This window comes from Strix aluco, chromosome 1 (assembly GCF_031877795.1).
Source record: "Strix aluco isolate bStrAlu1 chromosome 1, bStrAlu1.hap1, whole genome shotgun sequence".
In the NCBI taxonomy this organism is placed as follows: Eukaryota; Metazoa; Chordata; class Aves; order Strigiformes; family Strigidae; genus Strix; species Strix aluco.
Genome location: NC_133931.1, coordinates 23,050,659 through 23,076,115, shown reverse-complemented (window position 1 = coordinate 23,076,115; position 25,457 = coordinate 23,050,659). Strand labels below are relative to the sequence as shown.

At 41.7% G+C, this 25,457-nt stretch overlaps 1 protein-coding gene across 3 annotated transcripts in view; it reads left to right on the top strand.

Annotated features, from left to right (window-relative positions):
- The window catches only part of GRHL2 (grainyhead like transcription factor 2), a 67,359-nt gene that overhangs the window by 25,815 nt on the left and 16,087 nt on the right, over window positions 1–25,457 (top strand). For 2 of the 3 annotated variants that reach the window (XM_074814609.1, XM_074814588.1), the window contains 5 exons: window positions 1,942–2,053; window positions 7,180–7,274; window positions 18,364–18,522; window positions 24,093–24,180; window positions 24,268–24,407. In XM_074814609.1, coding sequence (XP_074670710.1) covers window positions 1,942–2,053; window positions 7,180–7,274; window positions 18,364–18,522; window positions 24,093–24,180; window positions 24,268–24,407 — 594 coding nt within the window. The remainder of the gene's footprint in view (window positions 1–1,941; window positions 2,054–7,179; window positions 7,275–18,363; window positions 18,523–24,092; window positions 24,181–24,267; window positions 24,408–25,457) is intronic. The other variant, XM_074814599.1, reaches the window with a different exon arrangement.

The window sequence follows — 25,457 nt, the reverse complement described above, 5'->3', positions numbered from 1 at the left end:
GAATGGTAATTGCACAGATATTGCACTTGACATGGGTGAACTTACTATTGCCATGATTAAAGAAAAAAATCGGGGAACTGCTACATCTACTATGTAAGTCCATCTCGCTCATGCACTTCAGCGGCTGCTTTCCAGTGCATTTCAGATAAAATGTGAAGAGTTGAAGCCATCCTTTGTGAAATAAATTTTAAACCACTTAACATCTTATAAGTGTGAGCTTTCACTTGATACTCACCCAGAAGTGTGAAGCAGTGAAGCAGACAACAACCTGTATGTTTCTATTATACATGAAGTTCAGAGACACTCTTCCTAAAAGAGAGGCAATGATTTGTAAACCTGAATAGCAGTTAATTTTTAGCCTGGTTTCCTAAGGAGGCTGATGATGGTGTTTCATTATTGGCTGAAGCTGATGCAAGACTTCTCTGCTGCCGAAAAGTCTCTCTCCTTGTCAGCCACCTGTTCCTTCCCCCTTTGTGGTGCCAGCTCTAGCACTTGTACAGCTGAAACAGGAGTCAGGAGCTCACTGGTCTGGCTGAAAACCAGTCCTCATGAGTCTGATTCACTGCAGAGCCACATGAGTTTTGAATCTGTGGCAACAGAAGGGTGGAAATTGTAAAGGAGAGATGAGACCATTTCTTTTGGAGGAAGTACAATTCACAGAAGACTGTGAAAGCAAATGCAACTTTCACCATCGTGTTCTGTTTGCCAGGCCCCCAACCAAGCGACTGTTGAATTTATTGCCAATTACATCCAAACCTGACAGCGTGGCAAGAGGTTTGAAGGTATTAAACCTCTACAAGTTCCACGTAAGTGGTCGATAGAGGAAGAAGATTAATGCTGTCCTTGGTGGAAGAGCTACAGTCTGCGCTGCCAGCTCTGGTTAGTGCATCAGCTGGCACATACCTGATGGCCAGCCGGTATGCATACGCATAACTCAGGACTCATCCATGGCATGTACTGCCTTGTGTCCATGCAGTAGCTAGGCATGGAAGATGCAGTGATGTCATTTGGCTCTTATAGGTGGAACAGAGAAGGTCATAGAGCACGTGAAGGGTTATAGTGGTGATCATGAATCAATCGTGATCCAGCTCCTCGGCTTATGAAACAGGTTGTTGGTGTTTTTTATGAGCTTGGTGGCTCAGGGTTAAAGGAAGAATGGGAACAAAAGAGGATATTTAAAAGTGAAGTTTTTTCCTCTCTGATTTCTTTTCACTGCAGTTTACCTAGTATGAGCATCCTTTCATTGTTTTGTGTTTTTTGTTTAGCTTGTCTATAGCAGGGCTTTTTAAAAAAGCCTTTATTACTCATGTGAAGTTTTGCATAAAGTTTCAATCTGTTTCCTTTGAATCACACAGTTTAACAAAGGAAATTCAGAACTTGAACTGAAAAGCTCAGCAAATCTCAGTAAACAGTCGCACTGCCTTTGTCATTAAATACATGTATGCAAGAGTCCTGCTCTGAGAAGGGTATTTGGACTATGTGTGCTGAAACTGAAAATGTCCTGCCTTTAGCCAGTGAGCCTAAGCTCCAAAACACATACCTTTACAGTGTAATGTCATCTTCAAGAGTGACAAGGAATCTGAACTCCAACAACACTTAGCATGGACTTGAATCAGAATTGGAACTTGGGATTCTCTGACTTAGAAATGACCACTTTTTACTTAAGGCAACTTAGACCTTAAATCTAAGAATACAGTTAAATTTTATTTGGACTGTCAAGAATATAATCCTAGGCCCTGCATTATTTTAAAACTACATTTCTTCTGCCCTGAGATTTTAAGTACATTGCAATATTGGACTAGAATAAAACCCAGCAATCTTCTGCAACCCAAGTACTGGGGCAGGGAGGTGACTAGATGAGCATTAAAGGCATATGAGAGATTTTGTGTTTCTGACTGTTAATTACATATTAACTAATGCAAGTTCTGTTGATTTTCTTAGAGCGTGGTCATGGTTGTTTTCAGTGAGGATAAAAACAGAGATGAACAGCTGAAATACTGGAAATACTGGCATTCTCGGCAGCACACAGCTAAACAGAGGGTCCTTGACATTGGTGAGTGTAAGAGGATGTCCAAAAGTTTCAGGGAAGATTGCAAAATGTGGAAGGCTCTGGTACCTTGTATACGGATGTGGTGGGATATATTGGCCATGGCTGCAAAGCTTTACCGCAGTTCTTAGCAATGGCTTGCCCCTGCTAGAACTGGGCTATGGGGTCTGTGAAGCAAGATGGAGACCATGCAGAATGAATGATCCTCAGTAGTCACAAAGAAGAACACACCTTGAATGTGTATTTAATGGCGTTCCACCTTCTGCTGCCAGGAAGTTGAGGTCTGCACCTCAGGAGTGGCAGAATGTTTGTTTCCTTTAGTTTTTCAAAGGCTGATCCACTCTTTGATCCAGTAACTATAGCAGCCCACATAACAGTTATGTTAGCTAATCTGATGTGTAAATGCAGCCTGAGAGTGAAGATGCCATCTTTATGGTGACTGCAAAGGAGTGCACAGGACTCCTACACCCCCAGTTTTTGAGTCTTGTTGATGTCAGAGAGAAGTGAGTTCTGGTGTGCTATCCTGAGAGACCCGTTTACCGTTCATCCCATCTAAAGTATTTACAAGCCCATCTCAGCCACAACTGCCCTATCTGCACGCTTGGGAGATTTTAGCAGAGGAAGAACATGTACCTGCTGCCAAGGAGTCTGAAGTTGAAATCTGTGGGAGTGTCTAGACATCAAGCGCTTCTCCCCTCCCACGTGCAGTTTACACGTACAGCCATCTGCAGTGGATTCCAGTCAAAGGAGTCGGCGAGACCAAAGCAGACAAAGTCTATCTTGTTTTGACCGCCTGAGGGAACCAAACCATTGAATGGCAGGAATGAGAGGGGCCAGAGAGGAGGGGGAATAAAAGGCAGAGTTTCTTGGAGAGAGCACTGCAAGTCTTCGGGGGTGATTGAACAGGGTAATCAGGGAATCAGTCCCTAAGTGGTCCTACTTATGCAGTGCCTTTAGACTTTCAAATGCTGCAGCCTCGGCTGAGGCAGGAATTATTTAAAGTCAAGTATTTGGTCAAAGCAGCTCTTCCTGAATCTCCTTTCTGCCTCTTGCCTTATCATCATAGTTCTGGCTGAACTATTTCTTTTTTGTCCTTTGGGGTAGTTAAGGCAGTAAAACCTCCACCCCAGACCAAATGACTCCTATCATGACATGTTAAAAGAGCAAGTATGCCACGTCACAGCTATTTCTGAAGGCTGACTGTTTTTTTGTGCTAGTCCCTACAAGCTTGCAGTGCTCATGCTCATACCTTTGAAGGTATGTGCTGAGGAGCTTGTTCCACTGCAGTGCCAACACCCTCTGACTCCACCGCACTTGTGGTGTACTGGCACATTTCAGTCCCCTTACCTGAACAAGTCAGCTTATGATGCATATTCTGTAAAATAGTGCTCTGCAAAACAAATACTGTGCATGAGCTGTTGTTTATCTGTGTTAAAGTGAATGTCTTTTATGTTTCCATCAGTTTGAGATGAAATAGCACTAACTCTTGAGGCACTCCGGCACGTATTTTTTATTTGGACTGCAAATATCAGACTTACTGATATAGCACTCCCTGTCAGATGTAAGAACTGTAAGAGCACAGTTTACCTCAGCATTTCTAGAAGAAAGACCTAGATGTTGCTCAGTAGTGTTTTCTTGAGAACAACTGAAATACAGCCTTAGCTCTTACCGAGTACAATGTTTCTGAAGTACATTTCATTTTCTTTGGGACTTACATTGTGGATATTGGGCTTATTAGGGCAGAATGGCTCTGAACTACATTTCCCATATAAGCATCAAGATGCATTTAGCAAAACTTTTCAGTTTTATTGTCAGATGATCTAACTGAGCAATTTCATCTAAATTTGAAGTTGATCCTGCTTTGAGCGGAAGTAGGGTAGGAGTTGAACCAGATAGCTTGGAAGGGACCCTTGAAGGTTAAATTCCTTTACATTAAAAATTCAGATCCTGTAAAGGAATACTGAATTAGTGTACAGGCCCTGTGTAGTTAACAGAGAAAATTAGGTGTCTATGAGTGAGATTAGCAAATGCCAGGACCATTTAAACAAGCAGTGAGAGAAGCTTGCTAAGGATGGGGGTGTGTATCAGATTTGTCCCATCTTCAGGGGATGGTTTGGATTTCACTCCAACTATCAACAGTATATAAAGGGTTAATCATGTATTAGGCTCCTTTAAAACTATCTGTTTAACTATCTGAATAACCATAAATCTGTGTAACCTGTTCCATAGATTTTTATAGTCATTAATATTATTTTAACTCAATGTTTGTAGCATATGTTTGTAAACACCTGTGAATCCTTTTTAATTATGAGTGCACTTGTAATCTCGAGCATGACTTGGTCCTTAGCAGGCAGAGAATCAAATGAATTTGGGATGTTTTAATTCTGGGGTCCAGCTATTCAGTCCTCAGATAGGGGTGATGACCCTAGTGGGTCTGGGGATGACTCCAGACGTGCAAGGGTCACTGCTTTAATTTATTTTGTGTACTGGCTGGTGCACCTCCTGGGAGGAAGGATGGTTGAATGGATTAGATGCCTTACTAGGTCTGAAAATGCATTGATATTAATAGGATAAGCATGTGCTTACATGTAAGCAAGTCCTTAGTGCTTGAGGAATAAACCTGAGGACTCAACACTTATTAAGCAAGAAGGAAAGGTGTTTTCCATAATTTAGGCTATGTGCTGTTATGGATTTTTCTGAAGAAGGAGGGAGGCACTTCCACAGTTTTTAGCAGGAGTGGGGGGGGGGGGGGGAAAAGTTGACTTTTCCACAGTGCTGTGCTGTGATATTGAATCACTAACTTTTTCTTTTAGAGTAATGTCAAATGAAGAATACAATATTAGATTGTAGCAAACATTGGTTATTTAGAATCAGTACCATAATTTGACAAATACTGGAACAGGTTCAAACATGGACACAAAGAGTGGGTGTGGAATAGTTTGTATTATGTGCACAATACAAAAGCTACTACAATGGTATGTAATGCATGCAAATGATTAGTGTTTAATGTTGAAATTTGCCATTGTTTAATATGCAGTTTGCCCAACAAAAGAGGAGATAATTCCCGTAGAGCCATTTTCTTGCATATCGAAGAACCCCAACTTTCTATTTCTGGTAACTCACAGCAGCAGAAGAGGAAGAATTGTAGTCACACTAACAACTTTCGGATATCCTTGAATGTAAATGCTTTCTTAATCAACTGAAGATCCTTCTTTAATTATCTGTAAATTGAGGGTAATAAGATGCACTTCTGCTTTTAAACAGCATGTCACATAGACATTCCATGAGATTTGTGTATGGCAGTTAAGGAAGCAGAGGCATGTGTTGGGGGAAGGGAAGGGTTGGTGGGATGCGAGGTTCTGACAGCCTTTTAGGAGAAGAAAACATGTGTCTTTACAAGACATCTTGTTCATGTCTTTCCAAAGTGCACCTACACAGCACGCCCATATGCAGCAGTCAGTTGCACGAGGCACTTTCTGATGAATCATAAATTTAAGGGGTGGGTGGATGTGTGCACATGCATATTAAACTACTTATGTGTCTTCTAATTCCTCTCATTTGCATTCCCACACTGAATTTAGATAGTGAAGCCAATGACTTCAGCTAGAAAGGAGATCTGAGTTCATGATGGGAATGAAAAGCCTGCCTACCCTCTCAGACACCATGTTCACTTGCTGCATCACCAATGTGCTGTTCCTATGGTCAGAACAGTGAATTTTTAACGTACTCAAAAATCATTCATGTATCTCAGACATACAGTTTCACTTGCCCAGTGAAATGCCAGCATCCCTGAGTTTCAGATGAGAGAAAAGTATACTGATTGCATGTCTCACGTTAAATAATTCTCCTTGTAGCAATGGTTTTGTTATAAATGGTTTTAAAACAGTTATTACCTAGAAATTATTTTTTAGAGACCAACAGTTTATTTTCAGAAGGGTAAAGGAAAAGAATATTGAAACCATTTGGGTGTCTCATTTATAGAATACAAAAACATCCTCTTTCTATAACTGATTACAAAACTTAAGAATCAGCGTGCTTCTGAAGCACAGATTTGGGCAAACTTTAGATCAAGATTGCTGCATGACATAATCTCAGCCCTCTGGCACTGAGTCCAATTACAGCCCTGGAGGGATTCTAAGGAAATGTATATGTCCCAGAGAGAGTTGATGCATTTGGGTGAACAACCGGGAAGTTCCTTTAATCAAGCAGATATTACCTCCTTACAAACCTGGTCTCTCTCTTAATCTGTCATCAAAAAGAAGAAAGTATGTTAAACTGGCTGGCAAAGGGAGAAAAAAAGGGGGCATGTTCCCCTTTTTGATTATAAAGAAAACCTGGAAGTTGTCTTTTTTATGTGTATTTTTGCCCTTACAGTTTTTGGAGGAGGGTTGGGCCATCTTTGAAATGTCGACTTCCTCCCCCTTGCTTTGCATTCCTTCTGAAATGCTAGCTTATTGATAGTACTAACTACCCTTTGGAAAGAAGGGAGAAGAGGGTGCAGATTTTGAGGCAGACAATTTAAAAATACATTTGTTTGCTATTTTAGTATCATACACACTTTAGAGAAAAGATCTTTGTGGTTTTGGTTCTTTGTATTGTGTGTTTGGGTTTTTTTCTTTTTTTAAATAAAGATCCAGCATCCAGTGCAGTAATTCCTGGGAAAGTTGAAATGGCTGGGCAAGAAATGTACGCTATTGATTACTTCTTCCCATGATAGCTCTTAGCCTTTTAGAAAGCTTCTTTAGAATTTACCATAATGTTGTTTGTTTATGTCAAGGTTTGAACAGTCTCTTTAAATGTTTCAATAGCTTTTAGTTAATTTTCCAGTTTTGGCCATCCCTTGGCCAAGCTAATGAATGCACCCACTCATTCCCACTACACTCACACTGATTCCTTTTTAAGAGCAAGCAATATTTTGCAAGAACATTAGCTGGTGATGTACTATGTGTAAGACTCAAGCTGCAGTATATTACCTCTTTGCAATTAAGGTTAGTAATAATTCAACATAAACAGTACAAGAGGTAGCGTTGATGCATTAGACAACCCAGCTGAAAAAGCAAGGATGTACTACAAATTGTAAAAGAGAAAGTTCAAACCCTTTTCATGAGTCTTTTGTTTGCTATTTCTTACAGCTGATTACAAGGAGAGTTTTAATACAATTGGGAATATTGAAGAAATCGCATTCAATGCTGTGTCCTTTACTTGGGATGTCAATGAGGAGGCAAAGGTGAGGAAAAGCCATCCTTAATCACAGTTTCACTTCTGTCCTTTATCACAAATAATAAGAAGGGTAAATGGAGGTGAGAGAACTCAGTCTCTGCAAAGCCAGGCAAACCATGGTCTTTCACTGACCCCAGGGATTCTGTCCATCTGTAAAAGGCAAGACAGTATGTAACGGCTTTTGGTATGATATTGCGTTCACACCTGTATCACTGACAAATAGAGATGGAGTTCTGAGGAAAACCTGCAGGGCTCTCACAGTGTAGCTTAAATGGTCAAGTACCCTCAGACATGGGGTTTTGCATTTGGGGATGGCCTGCTACAGTGGGCCTATAAACTGGGACAACAGGGCACCTTAACAAATTTCTTATAGATAAGGTTATCCAAATGGTGGTAGAATGTTTCAGCTGCATGGTCTAGTGCAGGAGAAATGAAAAGCTGCTGGTAATTATAAGAAGAAGGTGGCCCCTGGAAAGCAAACAACAAGGGAAATAGTCTGTGTGCATTGTGTGGGGGTAGTGTGGGACTCTTGGGGATGTAGAAATAATAAACAGCAAGTGCTGTTGAGCTTAGCAAATTCCTGATACTGTTTTCATGCTGAATAAATGCCCGGTGTTCAAGTAATGCTAAGGATCTTTCAAATACAGAAACATCTTCATGCACAATTCCTCACTGCATTTCTCTCATTAGAGAGATTGCATTGAGTGAGTGATCGTGTGAGAGATTGCATTGAGCATGGAGTGGTAGCATTAACACTCACTGCCCTGACTTGGTGACTGAAGGTGCTGAGGTTGTAGTACAGGGATTTTCATCTCTGATGCACATTTTAAAAGAATAGATCGTTAAAGAAAAGACAGTAGTTCTGAAAACTGCCTAGCTCTTTCAAAAGCTTACATTGGTAAACAGAGTTGTACTTGGCCCAGTTGCTAATGGTGCTATATTTACTCATGTAATGATTACATTCTCACCAGCCCAGATATCCCCCTATTGTGTGATTCCATTTCAAAATACAGTGGTATGTTGTCATCTGTGGTCACAATGGATGACTGTTGGTATGCGTGTGATTGTTATGCAAGCAAATGCAGCAAATACAGGTTTGGGATCTCCAGCATGATGGACTTTCCCAAGGACCTTTACAGAAGCACTACCAGGGCTAGAGCATGACAGTCTCGTCCCATCAGCAGCTACCATCCACACTGCCAGGACTGGCAGTTTTTTAACACTTTTGCAGCTGCAAGCTAGACTTCACAAGATACCATGTTGATCTAGGAGCAAGAAAGTCAGATCCGCTCATGTCAGGTATTATCCTTGGCCATTTTGTTCTAATCTCACACCATTCACATTGCTCTTGCCTTAGGTGCCGGAACATTAAGAACACAACTCTCGCAATGGTCACTGGAAATATAGTGAGATTTTAAAATAATGACTCTCTTATTGTTGCTGGATTAAAAAAGTGTCAGGAGTGAAATTTAAGAAAGCCACTTGTATTTCTGCAGGAAGTAGTCATTAAAATGCAAATTGGCATATGCATATTTATTTTAGGAGATAGTTATCAAATCTCTGATCTTTTAGGAGCTTGAACTGCAAATGTATTGATAAAAGTAAGAGGATTCATAACATGCTTTGGTATTGGGCTATCAAGCATAAATCAGGTTGTACCTGAAAGCTTATCACCATGTACTGAAGTGTTTCCCTCCCCGCACACGTGTACATGTACCCACATGCTCGCTTCTGTTGGAGAGTATGATACAATAACCAGTTGCACCAGGTCTGGGGATTCCCACAGAATGCCCCTGCGGTGTTTGAAAGCTGTGGACTCTGGGGCACGTCACTGAAGGCTTTTTTTTTCTCTAGCAATTACCTCATCCAAGAGAGATGAAGAGTTTCAAGGCCTAATTACAGACTCTCTTTTCTTAAGCTTTTTGAACAATGATCTTTCAACTGGCTTCATTGTTTCTGCTCAGTGTTGTTTTCCCTTTTCACCACAATTTCAAGATTAAAACTTAACCTCACAGGCACAAAGACCTTTCTCTTCCAAGTCAGACAAAAGTGGCACAGAGCAGTTCTTTCCAGGGCCTCCAAGACGTGATGTGATGAAGCACTCTACTGGCCTGGGAAGATATAAAGAAAACAGACTGGTTGTGATGGAATGATCTTGAAAATCAAACAGAAGAAGTAGAAATCACCTAACCAAATATCCCTGTCTCTCTCTGGGAGACTAAATCCTGCATCTAGGAGGACTTATCTGGAGCATCAGATTTCTCACTTTCCTACTCCACCTGGAGGGCAGCTGATTTAAAGCCAGATTTCTCCTCCCACACACAAACAGAGCAGTACCCTCCTCCTGGAAGCCCCTCAGGATGAGGGTATAACAGTGCAGGTTGACAGCCAGAAACCGCCTGCTAACAGTGAGCCTGCTAAGAGTTTGTAAGGCAGCATCTCAGTTGGATCTAATGTGAAAGAAACAGGCATTTAGAGAGTACAGGCAGAGGCCTCTCTTCATCGCCTCAGTAACGTGAAGGGAACGGAGGTGTTGGCTCCAGCTCCCTGTGCTCTGTCCCTTGTCTTCCAAATGCTGCTTGACAGAACAACTCAATGGAATAGGGGATCTTGTACAGCATGTGTTGAGCTGTGGAATAATCTTGCTTTCCATGGACTAATGGGACAGCACCAGCATCAGAAACACCACTCTGCTAGCGTTTCCTCTGCTGTGTCTGGTCAATAACAGCAGTCCCCTTGCCTTCTGGCAGAGCAGAGTGAGTTGGACCTGGCACATTCTTTCTTTTTGCTAAAACAACATCCTTTTCTGATGGGGCCGTTGTCTAGAGATCACTGTGGGACTTGAGGTTCAGAGCAGGATACAGGGAAATGAGGGGAAGGGTCTACAACCATATCAAACTCTTCCTTATGCATCCTTGAGACAAAAATACTGTGCAGTAAGGAAGCAGAGGTAGGAAGTGAAGAACACTTTTTGTACAGTCCATCTTCATTTCACTGCCATATTTACTTCTATGTATAAATATGCAACATTTATGGACAAGGTGATTTGTTGGCTCCCTTTGGTTGAACCTGAATACTATGTTTGGTATTTTTAAAGGAGTTCTTTAAAAAAAGGTGAGGAAACAAACAACAATTAACACGAACTGGCTGACTTTTTAAGCATCTTGTAAAAGTCTTTTAGAGGGTAGTTATTTGCCTTGCTGTTGCCCTATAGATTTTGCTGCAGCATCTGGCTGCTTGACAAAGTTCTAGTGGAAGCTTTTGAACAGAGAGCTCAGCTTAATTTTTGAAAGACATATATCTGCCTGCTTGCAGTCTTATTGCTGATAGAAGTTAGTCTGCAAGAAAGATAATTAAGAACCGGAACTCTCCTGGTCAAAGGAGAATATCTGTCATAAATCATACCAACTCTGAGATATGCCTTCTCTCTGATTAATAGTTCGCTAATTTAAAATGGTTAGGATGATGTTACTTCTGAAACAATACATTAATTATATATTTTTATGGAAAGTACTTTTTAACCTTAAATTCAAAGGTCTGACTTCAGTGAACAGTTGCTAAAGAAAAATGTTGCCTTAAAGCAGACAAAAATTACTCTTCACTGATATCAAGAAATTACTGATTTCTGCTAAGCACTGCAACTTGGACATGCAGTAAACAGACATTTAGGCGGATATGTTATTCAGGCAGGTGCTGGCACATGCTTTTTGGTGTGTACAGTAGTTGTGTGCTGTGCAGTTGTTGTGTATACTTGCATGCAATCATTGGCTTGCTATATTTAACTGAAATGTAGATCTTTAATCCAAAGCATGCTGAAGCCTCTGGGAACCTTTCCAGTTATTTAATGAGTTTTGGCATAGCCTATACAGCAATAAGCTGTTTTCAATGAGTGAGCCATTTGTGGGATTAGGTTCTTAGATACTGTGGGCAGAAGTGAGCTATGATTCCAGTGGGCACAATGGTAAAATCAAGCTTACGGAGCAGCACAGTGTCTAGCAGTGATTTGTATTGTGACAATCTGTATTTCTTTAACATTGCTAGTGATAGTTAGGACAGGTTTTGACTAGTATAAGAATTAATTTGTTCTTAATTATTAATTTCCTTCCTAAGTTACATCAAATTTAATTTAATTAGGGAGGAAATTAGTATTTTCTTTACTCTCAAAATTTGACGGTTGGAGGAAAAGATACTTCATTTTGGGGAGTTAGTACCAGAAATTATGTAGGATCAGACTTGGCAGTTGCTTTAATAAACCATGTCTGTGTGTGCAAGCGTGCATATATAGAAATATTAAAATATATATATATATGTATGTGTGTGTATATATATATCTGTATATGCCAGCCATGCACACGCACATGTATCTATTAAAGAAGAGTTAACCTGTGGTAGCAAATAATGTTGAAATTTCAGTGTATACAAATGGCTTGGTAAGTATGCATCTGAGTTTCAAGGCAAATGGCATTTTTATGTAGTTGCCGGGGTGTGGTGTGGGTTGAGGAAGCTTCAAAAGAGTAGTGTAAACATTTGCTGGAGACATTTGTATTGAAATAAAACAAAGGTTTTACCTTTGTATGGGATTTATAAGGTAACGGCTGGCAGGAGAAACTATAAAACCACACTTCTTGTGTATACGAGGAATGATGGGATTGATGTTAGTCATTTGAGAGACAAGTCATTTAACTCTTTGTTGTTACTCTCTGGAGGGATGAACCCTTTTAAAACAGGATTTTGTAAAGATGCATCACCCAGGTGTAGATTCTATGTATTGCCAGTATTCAGTAAAGAAATTGCTTTAAGTTTGTGATTTTGTGCTTTAACACAGTCTTCCCTCCCTTCTGCCCTTGGCTCTTTCTGAGACGATGGGAGCCAGAAAAGTAAATACTAATAAAAGGCTTATATTAGAAGTTTTGTAACTGTAGACTTCTTAAGTGTATAAGCTGAGAGACCGCAGCAGGAGTCATGTTGGCTGGATTAAATGATAAAAGGGGAAATGCATTTCTGAGTCTTGCTTTCTCTTAAGGCAGGTTACTGTTTGTATCTTGTACATCACTAATTATGCTGCAGTATTTAACAAACAGTCAGTAATTCACATAATAACAGCTACACTGTGGATGAGTGCCTTCCCTGAAAGAGAGAGTGCTTTTTCTAGACATGCTCTATAACAAAAAGAAGAGTTGTCGTTATCTTATGCCACTTTTGAAACTTTCTCAGGCACCAAATGTTTCTCCAAATTAGTTTTTCATTGCCAGTGGCATGCCTGAGCTGGAGACTAGATGGGTGGAACTCTGTCATTAATTGCTCTAATCTAAGATATGCTGACATTAAAAAAAAAAAAAAGGCATCACTATAGCGACAACCCAAACGTGTTCCTGATAGCAAAACATTGCTAAAATCCAGTTTGCACACGAAAAAAAGAAGTTTGTAGATGAATTCAGGTACAGCCATAGTCACATCCATTAATATAGTTCTAAGTCAAGTGTAGACAAGGGCTCTAGGGAAAAAAAAAGCAGTGATTTTTACTCCTGCTACTGTCATTTCTACTTAACTCTACATTTTCTAACTATGCAACTCTAGTATGCAAGACACCAAAACATGGAGGATCTTAAACCTGTGTGCCTTCTAAGAAAGGTAGAGCGGGACTTCATCTTTTTGTGGCTGCCTGTGGGGTTGTTTTGCTTCTTGTCTCATTGAGAGTGGGAGTTACCCGCATTACAGACAGGAGCTGCAAAGGAGGGAAAGATGAGGGTTGTAAAGGGCAAAGCAGGTTGTGCTTGGAGAGGCAGGTGAAATCATTGCTGCTCAGAGCAGGCAGCATTCCTTGGCCTCTGCTTGGGGGAGGTGAAGATTTCTAGTCAGAGCAGGGGCAGAGAGAAAGGAACTGTCCAGATGGTTCTTCAGGTCCTGTTCGCCACAGCAGCCTGCTGCACCATGGTGTTAAAACTGGTGCAAATCTTCAGTCATGCAAAGGAGGAAAAACCATAAAATTAACTCGAGTAACAAAACTTACACCCTCTTCCCCTTCCCTCTGCACACTCCCCATGTTTTCCATATCCAAAGTCAGTGTTGTGCTTTACAGGAACGCTAATAGAAGATTGTGTGGAGTCAGAAAATCTTCCAAAAAATAGATGATCTGTCTTAATTCAAATTCATCTGCCTATCTGCGAGACACAAATGATATGACAGGAAGTATAGTACACTTCATGCGCATGAATGTACGGTCATTGCTCCTCAGAGAGATCCCGATGTATTACAGGATGTATGACAAGGATATTGAATCTTACAGCATCAATCTATTATTCATGCTGAATGATCTCTTATTGCTATATGGGGACTCTTGAAAAGATGAAGTTTGTCTTCCCTAGCTGCTCCTACTCTGCTTTGTGTTTCTGGAGGCAGCGGAAGAGATGACACAGTGTATGTATGTAGTTGATTAAGGTGGGACAAGATCTTTTTTTATTTCTCAGCTGAGTGTGAAGCAAAGGTGGTAGATGCACAAACTGCTGAGTAGATGCAAAGGCTGCATGTCCACTCTTATATTTTAACATACAATTTGTAAAATCCCTGTGCAGAAATATGGGCTAAAATAGAGCAAGACCAGATTCTGTTTTATGACAGACCTCATTCCACTGCTCTTTGTTCACACACACTTTTAAGCATTGTCCTGACACTGTAAAGGAGTCCGAAGGCAAATGAAAATTCAAGCCGTCATATTTCAAAGGCATATGCACCCATATCCGCACTTACCTTTAGAGCTGGAGGAGACCAACTTGTAATTTGAAACAGAAATAACACTATCAGCTTCAAAATCAGAGTTTCACCTAGGGCCCTTCCCGCCTCCCTCCTCTCCCGCAGTTTAAAGTTCAACTATTTCATTTGTAAATGCAGCTCTCTGATACAATCAGAAGCAGAAATGCAGAGGGGCCATTAGCTCAGTCAGGCAAACAAGCTGCTCTGGCTCCATCGTAAAAAAACCTGCCCCTAATGTTAACTTCTGCCGTTAGGGTAAAGTATCCCCCTACCAGTGCTGCTGGAGTCCTTCTTTACTCTCAGCTGCCTTTCTTCTAGGGATGTTGCATTCTGGTTATTCAAACTGTTTTTTTTTTTTCCCTGCTTCTGGATGGGGGAGGTGTTCCTTCATATTCTCCCTCAATCCTCCAAGACCCCAAGGGCCTGTTGGCCACTTCTCTGCCCATCGAGGTGTGCATCAGGTCTGAGATCTCTTCCTTCCTAAGTATGCTTATTCTGCTAGAACTGGTTTCACATCCTCCTGGCTCAGGAAATACATACTGGAGGTTTTCTCTGTCCTTTTCCTTAGTTCACAGTTTGGGATTTTTTTGTTGTTCTGTTTTTGGTTTAAACTGAGGAAAAGTGAAAAGTAGAATCAGGTTAATACGTAATTGGCCCAAATTACTATGTAATATAGGTATTCCTCACTGGGAAGAACAATTGGATTTTTAATCCAGTTATATAGAATCATAGAAAGGTTTGGACTGGAAGGGACCTTAAAGATCATCTAGTTCCAACACCTCTGCCATGGTCAGGGACACCCTCCATTAGACCAGGTTGCTCAAAGCCCTGTCCAGCCTGGCCTTGAACACTGTCAGGGAGGGGGCAGCCACAGCTTCTCTGGGCAACCTGTTTCAGTGTCTTACCACCCTCACAGGAAAGAAGTTCTTCCTAATATCTAATCTAAATCGACCCTCTTTCAGTTTAAAATGGTGATCCCTCACCCTATCACTACACTCTTTGATAAAGAGTCCCTCCCCAGCTTTCCTGTAGGCCCCCTCTAAGTACTGAAAGGATGCCTTAAGGTCTCTCTGGAGTCTTCTCTTCTCCAGGCTGAACAACCCCAACTCTCTCAGCCTGTCCTCGTAGGGGAGGTGCTCCAGCCCCCTGATCATCTTCCTGGACCCCCTCTGGACCTGCTCGAGCAGGTCCATGTCCTTCTTATGTTGGGGGCCCCAAAGCTGGGCACAGTACTCCCAGTGGGGTCTTACAAGAGCAGAGCAGAGGGGGAGAATCACCTCCTTTGACCTTCTGGCCACATTTCTCCTGATGGAGGCCAGGACACAGTTGGCTTTCTGGGCTGTGAGTGCACATTTCTGGCTCATAGTCAGTTTTTCAGCCACTGATATCCCCAAGTCCTTATCTGCAGGGCTGCTCTCGATCCACTCATTGTCCAGCCTGTGCTTGGGATTGCCTTGACCCAGGTGCAGGACCTTGCACTTGGCCTTGTTGAACTTCATGAGGAGGTTTGCATGGGCCCACCTCAAGCCTGTCCAGGTCCCTCTGGATGGCACATCCCTTCCCTCCACACAACTTGACCACACCACACAACTTGGTGTCATTGGCAAACTTGCTGAGGGTGCACTGAATCCCACTGTCCATATTGCCAACAAAGATGTGCTGGTCCCAATACCGACCCCTGAGGAACACCACTCGTCACTGGTCTCCAGTTGGACATCAAACTGTTGATGACAACTCCTGTGAGTGGGACCATCAAGCTAATTCCTTATCCACCGAGTAGCCAACTATCGAATCCATGTCACTCCAACCTAGAGACAAGGATGTTGTGTGGGACAACGTCAAATGCTTTGCACAAGTCCAGGTAGATGATGTCAGTTGCTCTTCCCTTATCCACCAATGCTGTATCCCCATCATAGAAGGCCACCAAATTTCTGAGGCACAATTTGCCCTTAGTGAACATGCTGGCTGTCAGCAATCACCTCTTTATTTGCCATGTTGCCCTAGCATAGTTTCCAGGAGGATCCGCTCCATGATCTTGCCGGGCATAGAGGTGAGACTGATTGGCCTGTAGTTCCCCATGTCTTCCTTTTTTTCCTTTTTAAAAATGGGGGTTGTGTTTCCTATGTTCCAGTCAGTGCGAACTTCACCAGACTGCCACGACTTTTCAAATATGATAGATAGTGGCTTAGCAACTTCATCTGCCAGTTTCCTCAGGACCCATGGATGCATCTCATCAGGTCCCATAGACTTGTGCACCTTCAGGTTCCTTAGATGGTCTCAAACCTGACCTTCTCCTACAGGGTGGTTCTTCATTCTCTCAGTCCCTGCCTTTACCTTCTGCATCTTGAGTGGTGTGGCTTGAGCACTTGCTGGTGAAGACTGAGGCAAAAAAGTCATTGAGTACCTCAGCCTTTTCCATATCCCTGGTAACCAGTTCTGTTTCCTTCCAGAGAGGGTCCACATTTTCCCTAGTCTTCCTTTTATCACTGACATACCTATAGAAGCTTCTCTTGTTGCCTTTGTCCCTGGCCAGATTTAATTCTATCAAGGCTTTGACCTTCCTAGCCTGATCCTGGGCTGCTTGGACAATTTCTCTGTATTCCTCTCAGGCTACCTGTCCTTGCTTCCACCTCTGTAGGTTTCCTTTTTGTGTTTGAGTTTGTCCAGGAGCTCCTTGTTCATCCATGCAGGCCTCCTGGCATTTTTGTCTGACTTCCTCTTTGTTGGTATGCATTGCTCCTGAACTTGGAGGAGGTGATCCTTGAATATCAACCAGCTTTCTTGGGCCCCTCTTCCCTTCGGAGCTTTATCCCATGGTACTCTACCAGGCAGATCCCTGAAGAGGCCAAAGTCTGCTCTCCTGAAGTCCAGGGTAGGGAGCTTGCTGTGTGCTCTCCTCGCTGCCCTAAGGATCTTGAACTCCACCATTTCATGGTCACTGCAGCCAAGGCTGCCCTTGAGCTTCACACACCCCACCAGCCCCTCCTTGTTGGTGAGAACAAGGTCCATCATAGCACCTCTCCTTGTTGGCTCCTCCCTCTATCACTTGGAGGAGGAAGTTATCACCAGTGCATTCCAGGAACCTCGTGGATTGCTTATGCCCTACTGTGTTGTCCCTCCAACAGATATTGGGGTGGTTGAAGTCCCAGGTCTTGTGAATGTGAGGCTTGTTTCATCTCTCAGGTTTCATGCACACTATCCTGACTGGAAGATAACAATGATATTTCAGTTCACAATGCTTGCTTTGAATCAGAATAGTCCTTGGGAGACTTGGTGGTGAGAGACCCTTCTCCCAGGTCTTGTACAAACACATGGCAGATGAGACACACCTTGTCTCATGGTACCAATGGAGATTAGAGAGCAGATGACTGGTGACTATCAACAAACGTAAATGGGCATAGAAGGAAAGCATGAGATGGATTTCTGAAGCAAAGACAGGCAAGGGGGTTGGCAGGAACTGAGGGCAATGTCAAGTTTCATGGATGCTACATGGCAAAGGGGACTGTTGAGAAAGAAGTAGGGAGTAGTTTTATAAATGCTTGAGAAATTCCTTCCCAGTTTGAAAGACAGGGTGAAATGCATTTCTGAAATTGAAGACAGTGAAGATCAGGAGTATCTGTTGATGGGATGGAGGAAGGGGTACTGCCAATGAGAGTGTGAAAAGAATTTGTAAAATAAAAAAAAAGGGTAGGACTTATCTTTGGCCACACTGAATTTAAATTGTGAGCTGTCAGAAGAACAAGCCAGACCAAAAGACAGCTGGAAAGGACAATGCAAGATAATCTTGCTATGTCTATATTATCAAATAGTGCAAACATACAGAGCAGGTTTGTAGAGTGAAACAAGTCAGGGCTAAAGATCTGACACCTATGTAAGGCACATTTTTAGGAGGTTTTATCTCAGATTATCTTTAGTCAGTTCCCATCAGTCAGCAACCATTAGCGGCTGGAGCATGTGGGGTGTGTTCCTAGGACACATCTTCTGGTCTGGGTCTTCCAAAAAGAATCCAGCTCGTGCACTCTGAACTCTCTAGTGTGAATCAAAGCATGGTAAGTTGGGACAATCAAATGATTCACCTCAAATGTGAGCTCCTGATCCAAACTTAAGCACCAATACACACTTTAAAAGTTTGTCTTTGTAGCATGGGAGCATCTTTGCTGGACTTCAGACAGAAGTGGAGAATAAAAGTGCAAATTGCCAGAGTGTGGATCATAGCTGAATTCAGATATTTTTGGGGTGGGGTGTGGGGTGGGGTGTCTTCTTTTATTTTCCCATTTGTTATCATGTGTTTCCAGAAGTTTAATAGTTGTTTGTACCACATTTTAAAAGTAATCTCTCTGGCACAGATTTTCATCACAGTGAATTGCTTGAGCACAGACTTCTCCTCACAAAAAGGTGTAAAAGGGCTTCCTTTGATGATTCAGATTGATACATACAGCTACAACAACCGCAGCAATAAACCCATTCACCGAGCCTACTGCCAGATCAAGGTTTTTTGTGACAAGGTAAGTGGAAAGCACAGTTACCATGGATAGAGGAGGAAACTTGTTAGACAGTTATTGCTGTATTTTAGACCTATTTAAATGTTTTTTCTTTCTGTAAAGAATTGTGTTTCATGGTAGAATTTGGACCAGCTATATCATAAATATATCATAAATATAACAGATTATCATGTAATTAATTTGCTGCTTTGCAGCTTTTTTGGCCCTCATTCCTCAGCTTGTGAGCAATAGTTGGACTGTTTAAGGACAGCATGTTAGATGTCATGATACAGGAATAGAAAAAAAAGTCACAGAAAGAACAAATGTAAAGATGTCTACTTGGAAGGTCAGTGCTGACCATAGGCTCACACTGGTGCCAGACTGATGATGTTACCCCTTCTGGTTCCAGCAGCCAGGATATGTAACACGTAAATTTTGTGGAGAGGTCTGTGACAGAGAAATGCACCTTTCAGTAAAGCCCTGCTAAACTCTCTTTTATGATACAGTGGAAAACACCAAGTCTCAGTGATGCAGTTGATTTTTTTTTTCCCCCTACTTGATTACAAGACATTATTTTGAAAGCTTCAATGAGACTTTTATGTTGCTAGGATTTTCTTATTAAAAGTAAACTACAAAAATATATTAGTCATTTCCATTTTGTAGTTCAGTAACTATTTTTTTGTGTGCTCACTCCCTCTTTTGCAAAATTTTGTTAATTTATAATGCGCTTCCCTACTCCTTTGTGGGAACTGGTAGAATTTTTCAGCATCAAAAATGTAGATCATACCTTAATGAGTCTGACAATGTCATGGTCAGCTGTATATATCACCGAGTAGAAACAGTTGCTCATAAATGTTATGTCAGTGATGATTCTTAGATGTGAGCATGATCACGTGTCAGTTGTGTTTAACACCTGCCAGATGATGACTTTATCCCTGCTGGGAAAGATCTTCCAGGGGGGAGCTGATGTCTGGATTATAGTCAAGGTTCAGGGATTTAGGAGCCTACATCTATTTAAGTGACTCGAAATTTATCCAAATTAGTCTTGCCGCCTTACAGGTGGGAATAGAAAGGCAAAAGGCCATGCCCCAGGCAATATGTAGCATTAACTTTTTAATGGAAAGGGTAAGAGTTCAACTGTTGCAGGTCTCTGTGCTGCTGCTCCTTCCCCTTTTTCAGATCGTTCCCTTGTTGCTGTCTTGACAATGGGATCTTGAGGGCTAATCAATCAGTTGTGTTAGAGGAGCAAAAACTTTGAAAGTAATGAATGTAAATGTATACACTGAGGTCTTCTTGCAGTCAAAATGTTATGCTTTTAATTGTAACTTTGAATGTCAAATATTTAGAGATTTGAAGCTACAGCTGGATGTTAAAAGCTTGGTAAATATCAAAGTAACAAGTCATTTTCATCTACCTGTTTCTGAAAAGCAATTAGAAAAAAAGGAAGGAAATTCAGAGCACAAAATCATCAAGGGTGATTTGTAGACACAACTGGTGGAGATTTTGAATAATACATGTTCATTGCATCTATTGGCTTAATTGGTACTTCAAATATCCAGACTAGAAAGCAGGAAATGAATGCTGAGTCTTAAAATCAAAACTGTCTCAAACTAGAAGAAAAGATCACAGGGGTAGTTAAAGCGTTAACCACATCAAAACTATATTGAAAGTGGGAACTGGAGGGCTCAAGGGTATCAATAATGGGATATATATCTGTATAATATAAATGTATACATGCATACAGAGCTTTTTAACTTAAGGCAGGGCTGAAAATTAGTTGAATGAATGAAAATGAATGAAAACTATCAAGGGCAGTTCACATGACAGTTTGTGCTAATTGGCACTTGGAAAGAGACTGAGGCCTGCTCTCCCCTCACTTACCCTCTTGTATCTTTACCAACATCTGTCTGTCATGGTACTTTTGTAAGTGATAAATGGTTGGAGAATTTCCACTTGCTGGTGGTACTGGGAGAATTCTCGCACTCAGAGGAAGGCAGCTGGTGGGGCTGGGTACCCTCATCTTTCCAAGATGCCTAAATAAAACCCTGTCACTGGTTGAGGCCGTGCTAAATGGAGGGTCCTGGCTCAGTTTCTCTTGCGAGTCTGCGACCTGCCCTCTAGTGACAACGACAGGGTTTGCTGCCTGTTTGGGAAAGGCTGTGAAGCTGAGACAGTTATTGCCCACCTCTTTGTCATGATCGATTAAAGAAGTATTATGGGGCCATTTTAAAAGAAACAGCAAACATATAATAATTTTTAGACATTTAAAAAATGTGAATTGCACCATTATGACCCTATCTGACAACCCCAAAGAGAAGCTGATGAGAAAAGTGCCTGATTTATTACAATCATCTGAATCAGAGGAATTGCACAGTAAATTCCTCCTGCCTAAGTACTGAAATGTATCTTAGATTGAAACGTGGAAGAAAAAATGTTTCTGTGTCAGTGTTCTTACAAATGGTTTTTCTGCAGTGATGGTGCCTCTTCAGGACCAGTAGATATGTTTGTATATTAACTTAGATAAATCACACGTAGAGGTGTCCAGTTTTTAAGAAAAACATTTGCTGATAAATTAATGTCCTCCAGGTGAAACACAACATAGCTGTTGTGGAAAGAGTATCCCTGAAGAAATAAAACTGCATTTAGCTAAGTGATACATATTATATATATTTTAGTACTTGCTCAGGCAGTTGCTTAAATTAAGTGTTCATTTACATACAGACTAGAGAGCAACACCAACTCGGATCCAGTGTATGCTTTGTGACATAAATGTATGGAGAGAAAGGCTGCAAAGGCTGTAATTGTGTACTTGGTCCCCATTCAGTCTCCAGCCTTTTTTCCGTGTTTATTTTCCACTAGGCAATCTTTGAGGCAACAGTTACAGTGCACATCTTGTTTTCTCGGTGCTAATTCTCTCTGCCCTTGCAGTCTTTTTATCATGTGCAGATCACTGATGCTGCACTATGATAAGAGAATATAATTTTTATTCCTTAAGTAGGTTGTCAGGGAAACTTGCTACCAGGCCTATTTATATTTATATATTGCAAGATGCTTTAGCCACTGTGTATGAAGGAACCGGTGATTTAGAGATATTTTAATTTGCTATATGTGATTAGCTTTGTTGAAAAGTAGCTGAAACATTTGACTTGGCAAATACCATAACCTTGTTCCAAAATCAAATAAATAAATCCTGTTTTCTTTACTCTGAAAAACTACATGTTGTTTGGAATATATGCAGTTCCTGCCTTCTTGTCTTCAGTATGGATCATCATAGAGAAAATGGTTTATCACAGGGTATTGAGCAACTCTGATTGCCTGTTGATCTTCAGCTTTAGAGAGAAGGAGGATGAAGTCTATGGGCCTGTCCTACCAGATGTGGAACACTTTGGCCTTGAACTAGAAAGAGGTGTACATATGAGTTTCATAGTGGTGATAGGAGTGGTCCTTATGATGGTAAGGTCTTTGCTAGGCTGGAGCTAGAATGCAAGACATAAGCTTAAATGAATTGAAGACTTGGAAAAAACTATTTTGAATCATCTGGAATTCATAGGCTGCCTTTTTTCTAATGGTTAGTAGCAAAAGTACTTGTTGCACTTATACAAAGTCCAGACATCAATGAAAAAATTAAAACCCCATTTGATTATTTGACTGGTCAGAGCCTTGTTTATAGTCCCCTATGAGAGGGTTATTTCTTCTTCTGTCCTGAAAAGATAGGGAAACTCTGATTTATTAGATATGAGTCAGATGGCTCAGCTGTGAAAACTGTCCAACAGAAATGCTCTGGCATGCAAAAATCGTATTGTGGTTCATTGTCTCAGCACCTACAATGCCGGATGTCATAGAGGCTTCTCTTCCCCCTGCAGCATGCCATGCAGGATGCTTCTAGCTCAGAAGGGCCGGTAGCTAGTTTTGTGGGTATTGCAGTTGCTGCATTTGTAAAGTGGCAGTGAATGGGTGAATGGGAATGGCTGCCCTATTCAGAGATTGCCTGCACCCCAGATGACTTGGGGGTTCTTGACTTGAATGAATGAAGACAAAGCTGTGAAGCTTTACCAGGTTCATAGTTACAGAGAGTATCAAATTAAAACCGGCAAAACATATATTCTTTATTGTGTATAAAAGGCTGAGTCCTCCTCGGTTTCTGCTTTCCTGAGAGGAAACTCACTCTTGCTGCTGTGTACAAAATTACTTTCGTGGTTCATCCCACTACCTGTGAGCAGCAGAGCTGCAGCACTGAGCGGTGAGTAGGGCTGTGGCTGCCTGGCAGAGCCACTTTATGCAGCACAGGGCTCTCAGGTATGTGCTTTCTGCAGGACAGTGGCTGTGTGGCGTATTTTTGCTCCTTTCTGCCAAGGAACAGGTAGCCTTTAAAGACACAAATGTACCCCTAGAAACAGTTTTGGTAAGGGCATGACTCTGAATCCCTTGCCTTCTGTGGTTGAGGTCAGTGACAACTGGATTGGGACCTGGGTCTGGAGGCAATGTTTCTGTTAGACACCCTCATGTTTTTTAAAGAGCTGTTTCTTCCTCCACCTCTTTCAACCTCTGGTAATCTATTGATAGATCACAGCCAGGAGTACATCTTTCCTTGCATTATTTTCAAACTTGGTTCATTGGCTCATGTGTCAATTTTGCCATCTTGAGTGGATATTTTTGGCTTTCCTTACCTCCCTCCCTCTCCTCCCTTTCTTTTAAAGAAACTTCTAATTTTAATTTGGAAAAAATCTTTAATTTTGCATGCTGACTGTCTGGGAGCATATGGATCTTTAATACCCTTCACAGCACGACTATTCATATTTATAAAGTAAATTAGAACTTCAAAGGAGGTGTTACTGCTTTTTATGTCAATAACAAGTTTTATTTTCTAAACTTGTTGAGAGTGTATTTACATAACAGAAGCCTGCAACTTCCCAGGAGTTCCTGGGGCCTGATAGGGCAGCACTACATTGCTTTCCAGTCTCTAGAGGGCTTCTTCCTGTTTGAAATGCCTGTATTTTTCTGTAAGAGCCCTTGCACTTTTGGCAAGCTGTCAGCGTAGTCTTCTTGCACTGGCAAATCTCAGAAGGCCTCTACAAAGCTGGTCACAGTGGAGCAATGCCACCCCCAGACAAGGTGGGTGGAGGAGAGTTTAGGGAAAAGCTTAGCACAGACATGATCTAAGATGATAGCAATCCTGCAGGTGTTTTACGTCAGTACATACGCAAAGTATTTGGCCTGAGCACTCCATCCATCGCAGAAGCACTGGGCTTGGGATGCCCTTTGCGCAAGTTGTGGTGGCAACAACCCAGCTACAGACTGCACACTGCCTGAGCCGTCCATCCTGTCTCCTCCAAGACAGCGTGTGGATATGTTCCTTTTGCTGTCTCCAGCCATCGGGGCTGCTGGATGTGCCAGCCTCAGTTTCGGGCACAGATGATCAATCTGAAGCTGGCATGTTTCCCAACAGTCTACACAGATTTGTCTGTAATGGGATAACCAGCCTCTGTTTTAGCATTTCTGGTGTGTCCGTCGCTGCAGTTCCAGGCATTGCAGGGTATGATGCTGACAGTGGTTCCTCTTTGGATAATATCTGTGGGTTGTCTTTTTTGCATCAGGGAGCAGAAAGGAAAATCCGAGATGAAGAGAGGAAGCAGAACAGGAAGAAAGGCAAAGGCCAGGCATCCCAAGCATCGTGTAATAACTGTGAGTAAGGTGGGCCTTTCTGGTTTGGTACAAAGACACCCTTAACATGCCTCCTTTCATAACCATGTTGCTTTGTGATCCTCCTAGCAGCTGAAGGGAAGCTGAGTGCACTCCCTCTGCAAAAAAAGAGCGATATCACCTTCTTTAAAACAATGGCTGACCTGGATTCGCAGCCAGTTCTCTTCATCCCGGATGTTCACTTTGGAAACCTACAAAGAACTGGACAGGTAGGAAATGTTAATGAGATGAACCAGGGCCTGCCTGCTGTCTGGCCACATGCACTCCAAAGCAGGTTTTAGGAAGACAGAGCTCTGTTCCTGGGGGCTGTTGGTTTCAGCTCTTGTTTTGGTAAATGCAGCTCTTGGTGAGTCGCTTAAAAAAGACCTTGAGACAAGTGCCTTTCCAAGTTCTGGGTGTAAAAAAAGGAGTTTATACTTCATTAACAACCGGCTAGATTGTGTTTGTTACGGTTTTGCCATTCTTTTGCTAGAAGGAATGAATGGAACAAATAGTCAAGAATTTTGAAATAGAAGGTTGATTTTCGACTGAGAGAAAATCTGGTTTTGAATTTGCTGTTTGGCTTGATGAAATGAAGTGCCACCTTGTGGTAGCAGAGATCCTACTCCCCGTGACAACTGAAAACAAAGACCAAGCCTCTTACATGTATAAGGAGGTCAAGATTAGGCTCACTAAACACCACTGCCCATTTTCTGTCGGCATCACCTAGAGATCTGGGAATTCCTTGGAAGAAAATATTTTCGGTCTACAAAGTAAAAACCTATCATGCTGATGTTAGTATTCAGTATTGGCTTAGTGCAGAAGTCATGGAGTCATTATTACCAATAAGTGTGAGGAAGTCTTTGCTGACTTGATTCTTTTAAGGCCTACTTTATTGCTTGCTGGGAAATTGCAAACCTGAACTGGGGGGCCAGCTCTAACATTTTTTTGAATATGAACCTGTTATTTATTAACGTCTCAGGGAGTAGACTGAGACCTTTATGCGTGTGTTTATAAAGACAAATAGTAGATGAGGAAATTTTACATGCCTTTTGCTGCAAAATATTATAATAATGAAGATTAAATGACACGGAGTGTTGGAATTGTCATTTATTTTAAAGCAGTGAGAAATGTGGTAGAGCAAAGCACAAAGAGCGCAGACATTGCAATCACAGCTGTCACTGTCTTACTCTCCAAAATTGGAAAGACGCCCACTCACATATCAGTGCTGGGTACCTTCTGTCCTCATGGCTTTCAAACCAGAATGTGGATTTGTCTCA